The sequence below is a fragment of the Phragmites australis genome, chromosome 24 (assembly GCF_958298935.1).
Source record: "Phragmites australis chromosome 24, lpPhrAust1.1, whole genome shotgun sequence".
NCBI lineage: Eukaryota > Viridiplantae > Streptophyta > Magnoliopsida > Poales > Poaceae > Phragmites > Phragmites australis.
In genome coordinates, this window is record NC_084944.1 from 13,700,846 (window position 1) to 13,712,470 (window position 11,625).

Sequence of the window (11,625 nt, forward strand, 5' to 3'; positions counted from 1 at the left end):
AGCGTGCATTGAATCAGGAAAACTTCAAGCAAACCTAGCTATGTGGAGTAAATTTGGATGAAGTTACAGTGTATACCACATGAGCTACACAAAACCATGGTACACAGTCAACTTGGAGTATTTGTAGCATAGGTGAAGAAGAATGGAATGGCGTTATAAACAAGTCTTAAACCCAAAACTAGGAAATGCCTTTCCAGTACTGCTCCTAACCAATGCAAGATCACATCACATAAACGAGTAACAGGTCACAAAGTGCTCATGCCATTTACCGTTTAGGCATGCACGACTAGCAATAGAGCATATCTTCAGCTAGGTCTGCCTAGTGTTAGAAACAAACCCTCCAGATGTGGGCATGCTCAGATGGGACGCCATTTCCCGCCGACCAGAATTCAGAATGACATTGGCCCAGTTGGACGACCGGTGCACGATCCTCGAGGGGATGCGGTCGCTGTCCTCGCCTCCCGATGCCTCATACCCGCCACTTGTCGACCTGGAAAGCACGACGCTCTTCTGAGCAGTGGACTCCGAAGCTGCAAGTGACATAAAGCTTCGAAGTTCGTCAGCTCCCGACATAGAGACACGGAAGGGATGGAGATCGGGTGAGTCCAGGCTACTCTCGGGTGATGAAGCAAGGTTTCTGATGGACGACACAGCGCTGGGTTGGAAGACGCTCCTTGCTTCTTGCTGCAATGGGGCTAAACTGTCCGGTGTTTCCATGGCCATGCCGCTGAAGTTGCTGTCAGTTCCACTGGCAGATGTCCTTGCAAGGGGATCAGGAGATTGTTCATGTAGAAAACGTCCTCTTCTGTCAGGTTTCCTCTTGTCAGGCTTAAGAACCTCCCGTCTTGTGATTGGCTGAAGAACTTTGGATTTCCTTTTTGCCTCTGCAGCTGCCTTTGAGACTTCCTCCGCGTTAAGGCGGGCCAGTGTCCAGGGACTGATTTTTACATGTCCGGGAGGTTTTCTTTTGGTTCCTTCATCTTCCTTTGTCTTCTTGCCTGCGCAATTCTGTGGCATGTCCGGATGAGAGACATACTGCAGAAAAATGGCATGAGCATTGAGTATCCACAAGACGAAGGAACAGGGAAAACCAGTATATTCATGTACGTGCTAACTGTGATGAAACGAAGGGAAATTTTTGTTTCAATCTCTCTTTTTTGCCGCCATTTCATCCATTACCACTATTTTGTTTTTACCACTTTTTGCCATTTTAGGCTCCATCAGTTCAGGTCACAAGAGAACCACTTTCAAATTATAAAATATGGGTCCAGTGGTAGTTAATGTCAGTGTTCTACGCTTAGGGTGGGTTGTCAGCCAATGGAGGGTATTTTGGTATTTTACATAAATTTAGCATGCTTTTGCACAATCAGATACAATTTAAATTGTGGTGATGGCAAAAACAAAAAATGGAGGCAACGGAATAGTGGCAACAAAGAAAGAGAAAAATTCAGTTTTATTATCTGTCCTAAATATATGACATTTTGGACATCAACATGGTCTATGATGTGTTACTTTGACCATTACCTTTTTATATGATGATAATAAAAAATTGTAAAATTATTATATTATGAAAATATACTGTTTCCGCATGATCCATCCAAAAAGTCCTTTTTGAATTAATGGTCAAAGTTAGAAGATTTTATTACACACTTTCCAAGGATTTCCTGATAACGAAATATGTTAGTTATTTGACATATGATCTTCCTAAATTCAAAACACTAGTAGTCAATGGAATTACGTGGAATTACGTCGACCTACAAAAATAAGTTGTAAAGTAGAAGATCACATGAAACAAGGAACTAATTCATCGTACCTCATAACTTAGTTTGAGAAGTGGCCATGTGTAGCGAAAATAGCCTTATTAGGTCATGATGGTGATTTTCATGATTAATGATAACATAGTTATTGAGGCTAATATGTTTGTTAGTAGGTCTTATGGATGCAATACATCAAAAAGCCATCACAGCTGGGACAAAGTTTGATTGAATTGGAGAAGTCTCAGGAGAATTGACCTCACTGGATAGTCCGGTGCAGTAAAGTTTGTACTCACCGGATCATTGTGCACAGATGCTAATAGCCTCACCGGATAGTCCGGTGCTTTGTGTGTTGAACTCATCGAAGCGTTTCTAACAAAGGGGAGAAGGCTGAGAACCTCACTGGATAGTCCGGTGATCTGCACTGGATAGCACGAGAGCATTTATTGCAGAGAAGAATACAAGTGCAAAGATAAAAATCAACTCACCGGATAGTTCGATGATCATAGAGATGAATGCATCGGAACATTTTACATAGAGAAGAAGTGATGCGGTCTAACTCAAGATAACTCATCAGAAGGTCTGGTGATGGATTTGAAGGAACATCGAAATGTCCGGTATCCACAGATGTATTGAATGGAGTTCCAACGGCTAGTTTGTGAGTTTTTACTCATCGGATGATCCAGTGTTAGTACTAATGTTCTTACCGGATCATCCGGTATTAATAGATTTTTTGTGGGTGAGACTATAAATACCACTCTATTTAGTCATTTGACGTGTGGTACGCTGCTGGAGTCTAGAGAAAGCTCATATACACTTGAGAAGACATCCAAACCACCAAAGTGCTTAAAGTGACCATCCAAAATGATTAAGCATAAGATTAGAGAGTGTTTAGTGCTTATAGGCCTAGAGTGAGTTGTAGCTAGGTGCTGCAGCTTGAAGAAGGGATCAATGAGTAATTCTAGCTTGTACTGAGTGGTACGTCGGCACCTTAGAGTCTTGGTGACTCACTGGTATTGGCTTTGGTGGCTCCAGCTTGCTGACCCTGCGACTTGGTGTGGAGTGGCGGCAAGCCACGCGTACGAGGGCGCGGATACCTTTACCTTGGTAGCTCAAGTTTCGAAGTGATCACGATAGCAAGTGATCGAAACAGAGGCTAGTGGTGAGATCTTGCCTTGGTGACTTAGTGGCCATTGTGTTTGAGACCTTGTCTTGATGACTTGGCAGCTCAAGAGTTGTGACTGAAAGAGTCGTGCCGATCGGGAGCATATCCTTTGTGGAGCTCCAACGTGGACTAGGGATGGCATGAATGTCATCGATACCCAAGATAAAAATCCTTTATGCCGAGTTTGTCTCTCTACTTTATTTACGTTTCCACATTTACATACTTGCAATTACCTTGCTATAGTAGGTTGCTATCCTCTTGAGCAGAAGAATAGACACACTAAATAAATCTAAAATATATTTAGATAGAAACTAAGATAGAATCTTGTAAAGTTTTTGGAGTCAAATAGTTTCTAAGTGTCATAATTCATTCCCCTCTTAAGACGTCACTGTTCCTCACAGCATGTTCTGTTATGTAAGCTCACATGCTGTCACAAACACGAAATTTGCATCTCTGTGCACCACTACAAAACTTTTAAAAGTGAAGCCTTTCAATTTTGCATACAAGTCTTGGTAGATTGATGTGGTAGCAGTGCATACCTGATCTTCAAGGAATAGTCTTGGTGGAGTACACCATGACCCACGATGAAGCGGACCAATAGAGCTAGTTGTGCTAAATCCCGTGACAGAGCTAATGATGGACATCTGCGGGCTTTGGTGCTCAGCATTCTCTTGCTGTTCTTGCTCTCTCAAAGCTACAATGTAATCGTATGTACTGATTCCCTGCATACATGTGAACAAGTACAATATAATCATTTTTTTTAATTTTAACGCAACCTGAAGGCTGAAGGACTAAGCATATGTAGGTTAAACAAAAGAATCACATCTCGCAATGAACTGTAGGAAGTACAGCAGGCTATATAGTCTTCTCTCCAAGAATTGGACTTGAAAAACTACTATACTTTTAGCAAGTTAAATGTATTTTTTTAGTTTGCTCTCTATTTCTCAAGCAGCAAATGCGTATCTGACTAACTGTGGTTAGGATAGGAACAATCTGCAGATTTATCGATAGGGGAAAATATCTGGAGAAAGAAGCCAATCGTAATATTATAATTAAATACCAAGGCATTCTAATTTCTCAAACATAGCATTTACAGGATAAATGGATGGTCAGTGAGGGGCTTACTTTCTTGATAAGAAGAATGTGGAAGCACAGAAGTTGTGAGAGTGGTATTGTTGCAATCATTGCTAGTAACGTACATGTCACCTGCAAAAGTAATTCTATGTTAGCATGCAGTACAATTTGTTCTAAACTAGTAAATAGTACTGTATACTAGACATATTCCATACATTTTAATGTTATAATACAAACCAGCACATAGATCACATAAGCACATGTGAGCCCTAGTTCTTAACCAAAATGCTTTTCTTTAGTTTATGTTTTAATACAAAGCATTAAATGAAACAACAGCTTCTGCTCAAACAATATACATCTCGGCTGGGTTTCAATAGTATGTGGAAAGAGCAATGGGCAAATCGGCAAAGTTAATACAGTTGAGATATCAAAATACGGGTGGTAATCTATGGTACTGACTACTGAGAGATTCTGTGAATACTTTGCCGGTACCATATACGAATGAAGATACTTAAACAGTTGTGTGAAACTTTCTTTATTAAACAAACTCACCACAACAACTACAAAAGCCGCAGTCGAGAAGCTGCTTCCAAGCTTTGAGACGATCTGCCCAGAAAACTCCCCTCGCCTCATAAAGCAAAGAATCAACACAAGAACACCCACCAGCCACTGCATTATAAGCTGACCATGTACAAACCATGGAGAACTGTCAATGATCAACTAGAATGTAATGGACACGGGACAGCAAAGCTACCTACATGCAGTGCCTACTGAATTGCAGATTTTATACTGTTGTTTCTTGAGTAATATTGCAAAGACACAAGGAACACTCATGGAGTAACTGTTTAAATCCTAAGGCTCATCAAGTCTTTTATGATGGTCTGTACTTACCAAGAGAACAGCTGAAGTCATTAGAATAAAGAATCTTCTGTAGTTTCTTTTCCCTATGCAGTTGTTGAGCCACTACATGAAAATCAATACAGGAGGGCTAAGAATATATTTCTTTACAGGAACAAAAATGTTTAAAATTAGCATTAGGGAAAGAAGTCTTACTCTACAGTGGTGATCAAAGCCATCTACACATTTATCACAAACTCTGCAATGCTTACTGTGCTGCAAGACCTACATGATAGACAATTAATACTCACAAGTCAGACCTCACAAAACTGTACAAATATGAATACTCTGTGGCTTTCGGAGGGTATAGCATCATTTTGTTGACATTTCAATCTAAAATGCACTCATAAAAATAATTCCTGCAGCAATATTTTAAGATTGGATCAGCATTTATAGCTATACTGAAGCAAAGCTCACAAAAATTCTTGACACAATATATAAAGCTAGTAAAAGGAACCTGCATTTATTGCCCTGGAAGAAGAATAATTTTTTTGCCAATATGACATGCATGCATTCAATTATAAGTTCAAATGAGCAAAACATTAAGTGTAGTGTTCCTGTCTTTCTGGCATCAACATACTTAATCATGGTCACATAGCTTAACTAAATAGGAGTAGCGGAGAACTGCTCAGTTAGTAGGTTTTAGTGTTTTCGACATATGCCCTGGTTTTATTACTTAAAAAGGACTGAAACATTCACAGTTTTAACATCGATACACGAGCACACAGGAGGGAAACTCAGTTCAACGTGCAGAGTACAGCATAACAAACATTAAGTAACAACAGAACCAGCTTTCAAAAGTAAAGCACCGATGAGTAGTTTAAGAGAGAAGTTTCAAATAACAAGTTTCACCACCTAAATAGTTTTGGAGCAGAGAAAAAAAAAACTAATAACATACCTCTGCTTCACATAAGCTGCAGAAAAACATGCCTTCCTCACTCCCATGCTGTTCTGAGGATTGATCATATGAGTGGAAGCATCTTTTGCATAAGCAAGAAAATGGGGTGCATATCAAGCAAAGAACTCCGGCAAATGCAGGGTGAGAAGATGAATCCTTTCCTTCGAAAACATTGCTTAACTTCTCACTGTTATTAAGAGTACTGCAACCATCACTCAGTGACTTCCCTTCTGGGTATGGTTCATGATCTGAATTTGCTTGCGTTTGTTTTCCATTTCTAGTTTTTGGGTGTCTTTTTGATTTAAAAATGCCTGGATCACCAGGATCTGTTGCAGCACACCATAAATATAACATGACAACACATGTTATCTGCAAAAGAGATTATCGGTTATTCAGCAAAAAGTTACTTTCCGAGTCAGCACACATATTAGCTGATAAGATTAATTTGAAAATATGAGGGCATATCAAGTGCAGCATAGGGCCATTATCCCAACTTGTGCTGCTGAACGCAATATCAAATGCAGTGAAAAGTAACACAACAAAAAATATGGAACATTTATGATTGCGCCTATAGTCGTTCTATATTATACAAGAGCAAGGGAAATTATCATTATGCGGATTAAGCTGTTTATCCTTAACAGTGTTCATGGTGTATTAATCCGATTCAGTGCACAAAGACTTCGTTTACGATGGTTGAAGCTACAATTCATAAATGATATGAATTATTGCATCATAAGAATTGGTGCTTCAGACAATAGAATATATTGTTATCACTCTTCTGCCATGTAAATAGCATTGGCAAAACATAGGCACATTATAGCCACCCGCTAATCCCATCAAATATTAACTTTCACCATGACAACTTGTAAGCCTTGATAGAATTTGACATTGCTGAGCGTGGGATAACCAGAATATTTGTTTTTACAGGAACTGAAATGATTCCAGGAACGAAAACTCTTCTTTAAATCCTGACAGGGAGACCTTTTTTTTTGCTTACTGTAGATTTGGAATGCTAACATTATACATTTATACTCCCAGTTCCAAAGACAATTGATTCTAGAATGTGTCATTACCTGTACCGGATTATACCCACGTAAACTACCTTGGTACGAGGAACTGAGTTGAGGGTTTGGAACAAAAATAAAAGAATTGTTCTTTTTTGTAGAACAAATATAAGCTAATTCGATAGAGTACGGTTAGACCATCTAAGTTCTGAGTCCTCTTCGGCTCGAATTTAGGTGACTATTTCTTCTTATTTACAAAGCCACGTAGTTCCTCCTAGGTTAGTCGAGGTAAACTACCCTAGTATGAGAAAACGAACAGTTGCTACTCAACATAATCTGAAGCAGAAGGTATACGTTCCTTGCCGTTGTGTTTCCTATGTTGTACACCATATGTGATTACCGGTAAATATATCTCCGAAGCATGCTCCACATATATGCTAACCAACTAAAACGCACCAGGAAATAGTGCAAAAGAAATACAGATAGAACCACTCTGAAGAAACGGACTGACTGAAACAGGAAGAGGTAAAGATGCAGCTGCTCACCAGTGGTGTGTAGAGGCCCATGACCACATACTGCGCCACTTCTCCCCCAACAAACGGCACAAAGAAAACATAGAAGGCGAAACCCAGAGCCAAGAAGACCGCAATCGCCACCACCTGCAACACTCGCACACATCAACAGGGAAGCAATATACATTAGGAACAGGAAGGAAAGTAGCAATAAAAAAAAAAGCACCAAGCACGAAGTGGACCTGGAGAGGATGGTAAGGCAGCTGCCACCCATGCCCCCTCATCGCCAAGGACGATAAAAGAGCCCCTCTTAGAAATCAGCAGCTCCAAGGAAGGAGGAAATGGCGGCGCTCGGAGCTACCCAGGAGCACCAATGGCGTCGCCTCTTCTCTTTCTTTCCCTTGTCCCCTTTCGGCTCAGGGTTCCAGTGCGAGCGTTTCCGCCAAGGAGTATTGAATGCGCTTTGATCCCTCTTGCAGTTCTGGGTGTATTGAATGCTCAAAGGAAAGGCTGCATCAGTAATTCAGTACTCCCAGCAGCAGGGACAGCAAGCGGAGCAACCATTGCAGAGCAGAGCAGAGAGAGACGAGGAGGAATGAGAGCTTGGGGAGCAGAGCCACTGTACAGTCTGGCGTTGGATTTATTTTTATGGAGGAAGGGAAGCCGACGACGAGGGGTTTGTGCCATGTTTATTCAAGTACAACTACTGCTCGTTGATCGAGCCTCCCATACGTCGCCAAGATATTCTTTTTGCCTTTTTCTAAATGTTGCTTGATGCACTTTTCACCTTTTTTCTGTCCTTGTGCTCCCAGTGTTAGGTGGAGAATATTTAGCGTAGTTCAGCTGTTTGGTTTCTTGAAGAGTAACTGAAAAGTGATGATGCGGCTAAAAATATAGATTCGCAAAAGTTAGGTTTATACTTAAAATTAGGAGTCAAACTCAGAGATAAAACCAAACTCGTAAATTTCAAAGCCTCATAATCATGAAATTTAATTCTCATGGAAAAATATTATTTTAAACTATTTAAATTGGAATAAATTCTCTACTCAATTGCTAAAATTTTACATTATTTATAATAGGGACACAAAGAAACACTTTGCAAATCTTTTGTGTTGAAAAACTAATTTCAATTGACCAAAGACTTAATCATAGCATGAATATATGTTACAAACATTTGTTATCAAGTAAAATAAATTACTATATGTGGCATAGGGGCTGCTATTTCTTCTGCTCGCTAAGCATTATAGCAGACAGTTTTTTCCACTCTTGTGGTTTAGCCGTGTTAGCGAAGTTTTGGCCCTTAACTTGGAGTCCATGACCATGCAACTGCTATAGCGGCAATTTCGATCATTGCCACTTGGCACATCAAAATAATAATGTCAGTTCAAATAAGCAGGGTGGCTTAGATTTAAAGTCGACAAGAGCTTATTTTCTCCCAAATAAGATATGGCTCATATTTGGTCCAACTTCAAGTTTCTATAAATTGTTTGGGCAAAAAAACTCAGCTTCAAATATAATTAGTCTCAAGCGAAGCTGAGTACCCAAACACAGAGGTCCTGGAAGAATATTTGGTTTCAACTCTTAAATACACTTGAAAAGACTAGCAATACAAGTTGAAGAAGTACATGTAAATTGGCCCTGGACCTGAGAAGAAGTTGGGCTCTCTCCTCACAAGTCGAAGAAAATTTACATTATTTATGAATGCAAGTCGACGAAAATTTACATTTTCTTTTGCTAATAAAAGTTGATACACAATGCACGCCCATGTATATCCACGTGACTGCATCATAGTACATATCTAAACTAAATTAGAAACCTAACTTCACGTAATACGGACATGCGCTTTGACCATACAATGCAATCTGCTTCAGATTCAAGCGCTTGCTCAATTTCTTTGCTGCCCACAATAGATTGTGTTTAATTTCTGCACATTCAAACTATTCCAAGAGTAAGGGTTTCACTGGCTAGGTAAAATTGGGAGGAAACGAAATGGCCGGGCTGGGTGGCATGATTCTCACATCGATTTGTAGGTCAATTGTCTCTCTCTCTTTTTAAAGAAAAAATGAAAGTGGTTTGTGCAAACTCAAAATCTAAGCAGTTTACCTATGTAGACGCAGGAACCACCACCTGCCATGGTCCAAAAGCATAGGAGATTGCTACCGCTAAAAAATAGTTAAAGAAATTTTTAAAAACTGTCGAAATATGTTCTAGAACTTATTTACATGTTTCAAAACTGTTGAACTATGTTTCAAAATTGTTGTCAGCTTTTTTCAAATTGTTGAACTCGGTTTCAAAAACCATTGCTAGTCGTCAAATAGTGTATATAGGTTCTTAGAAATGTTGAGAGGGTGTTCAGTAGATAGCTATCTACCGACTGTTCACCGTATGGCACCTCCTCTATCCCGGTAAACAACGGTCCCGACAGACGACACAATTCAGTAAAATACCAAAATTAGCAAAGATGACCCGGAGTCTGCATATTAGCCTATTCAAAACCCGAAACGCAGCGATACGCACGAGAAAGATCAAGTACTATGATGAGACTCCGCGTAGGCTAACTAGTAACTAATCATGTGAGATAAAACTACAAGTACGACACGTCGCATGTGGGCTGTGTCTGAGCAGTACAATTTGTCTTACCCCTATTTATTTTGGCTAAAGGTTATACAACGTGATTCACAATCTACAAATTAAAATAGGTATTCATCATAATTTAATATTCAAATTATAATAATCTAGCAATTTAAGTTCTATCGGCTTCTACAAATTATATAATTTAATTTTTTATAATCTCAAATCTCTAAACTGTTTTTTTTAATCTCTAGCTAAAATATAGTTTTTTTAAACCGAATTAGGAGAATTTGGTAACGTGGATGGAACTGCCAAAAAATGCACTCGCAACTGTTACGTCACGGTCCTTGTGGCTCTGTGTGAGCTACATATTATCTTTTTGCTTGCGTCAAAACAAGACAAGCCGTTGCTGATGACCGGAGCGGTCAAAAGAATCTCGACTCTCTCTGTTTGCTTGTCCTTAAGTGTTTTTTATTCCGTAATGTGAGCTGGTCTAAGGTAGACTATTTAGGTTATCAGTGTAAAGAATAGTGAGATCTCCTCGCGAGTGGATCTACACCGATAAGATATCAGCAAGGATTGTATGCCACGTTTGTCTGGAACCATGGCCACCCTGCGTGATCAGCTAGTGACCGCGCGACCAGCCAGCGACCACGCAACCAGGCTCTCTGACCAAGCTTCGTGACCAGTCACCAGGTCGCAGGAGCAAACCCCACGACCAGTCTCCTCTGATCGCGGGGCATGTATATGTCTAAAAAGTCTAATCACAATAAATACTTTTTCACTCAAGTATTTCCCTTCTCTAGGTCCTCTTTCAGGTTGACCAAGGCGTGGTTGGCGCAGAGCTACCGTGGATGGCTTGATAAGCATGTTAGGAGGTTTTTTCAGGTGTGCAGGCGGCGCGTGGGGACGAGACAGGGCACTCCAAACGACCGGGATGACGCAGACGGTGGAGCAATGGGACAAACTCTGTAGCACTATAGAGCAAGTGAGATACGTCTGCTCTTAGTAATGATGGGCCTAGGTGGGAAGCTTTAGCTAGGTCTGAGCCTATATCGTGACTTGTGTGTAAATCCTGTCTCCCTCTGATATATAAAGGGAGGAGTACCAGACTGGTAAGGGGATCCTGGAAGAGGGCCGAGAAGAAGGCTTGGCAAGAACATCATATGTAACCAACTTAGACCATAAGAAAAGAATACATAGGATGTAGGGCTATTACCCTGAGGGGGTCTGAACCTGGATACTCCTCGGTGTTCTTGAGTTGCACATATATAAATAAATTCAGTAGGCACTTCTCGAACAAAGATCACGCACTCGTCGTCCGATACACCCTGAAATCATTGTTAGAGATTTTTACCCCCGACATTTGGCACGCTAGGTAGGGGGGCACGTTTCTAAGTTCGGGATCCGAGTTGCTGTAAGGTGTTCTTCGTTGGGTACAACCCAGATGGAGCCGATATGTCCCAAACTCAGGATATCAGATCAGGATCTGAAGGCTTTAGGAGGCGACGGGAGGCAGCAGAGGCATCCATGCTCCCGGCACTAAGGAGAGCTCACGGACCACAAGCTCTGGGGGAACTGGCTTCTTCGGTGGCAGCCCCACCTGGAAGAGTGCTCACCACGCCAGGATTGCCACCCCCTAGCACCGTGATGTGAACCGAAACCATCGGGCAGATATTATTCGATCCGGCAAAAGAATATCGGGGAACTAATCGCGTGTGTCATTTCTTCGAGCAGGTTCAAGCCAAGG

General features: G+C 40.8%; 1 protein-coding gene across 1 annotated transcript; it reads right to left on the bottom strand.

Moving 5' to 3' along the window:
• Window positions 1-27: 27 nt before the first annotated feature.
• LOC133907527 (probable protein S-acyltransferase 22) lies at window positions 28-7,920 on the bottom strand. The gene is made up of 9 exons (XM_062349582.1): window positions 7,547-7,920; window positions 7,338-7,451; window positions 5,789-6,157; window positions 5,047-5,115; window positions 4,885-4,956; window positions 4,546-4,674; window positions 4,045-4,125; window positions 3,459-3,641; window positions 28-1,035 (listed from the first exon to the last, which is right to left on the bottom strand). The coding sequence occupies exons 1-9, from the start codon at window positions 7,586-7,588 to the stop codon at window positions 310-312; spliced, it is 1,785 nt and encodes a 594-aa protein (XP_062205566.1). The 5' UTR covers window positions 7,589-7,920; the 3' UTR covers window positions 28-309.
• Window positions 7,921-11,625: the final 3,705 nt, after the last annotated feature.

Coding starts and splice junctions, on each gene's coding strand:
- LOC133907527 (XM_062349582.1), bottom strand. CDS start 7,588: ATGAGGGGGCATGGGTGGCAGCTGCCTTACCATCCTCTCCAG. Junction 5,116..5,788: donor GCAGCTTATGTGAAGCAGAG/GTATGTTATTAG, acceptor TCTATCATGTAG/GTCTTGCAGCACAGTAAGCA. Junction 4,126..4,545: donor CGGCTTTTGTAGTTGTTGTG/GTGAGTTTGTTT, acceptor TTACTTTTGCAG/GTGACATGTACGTTACTAGC.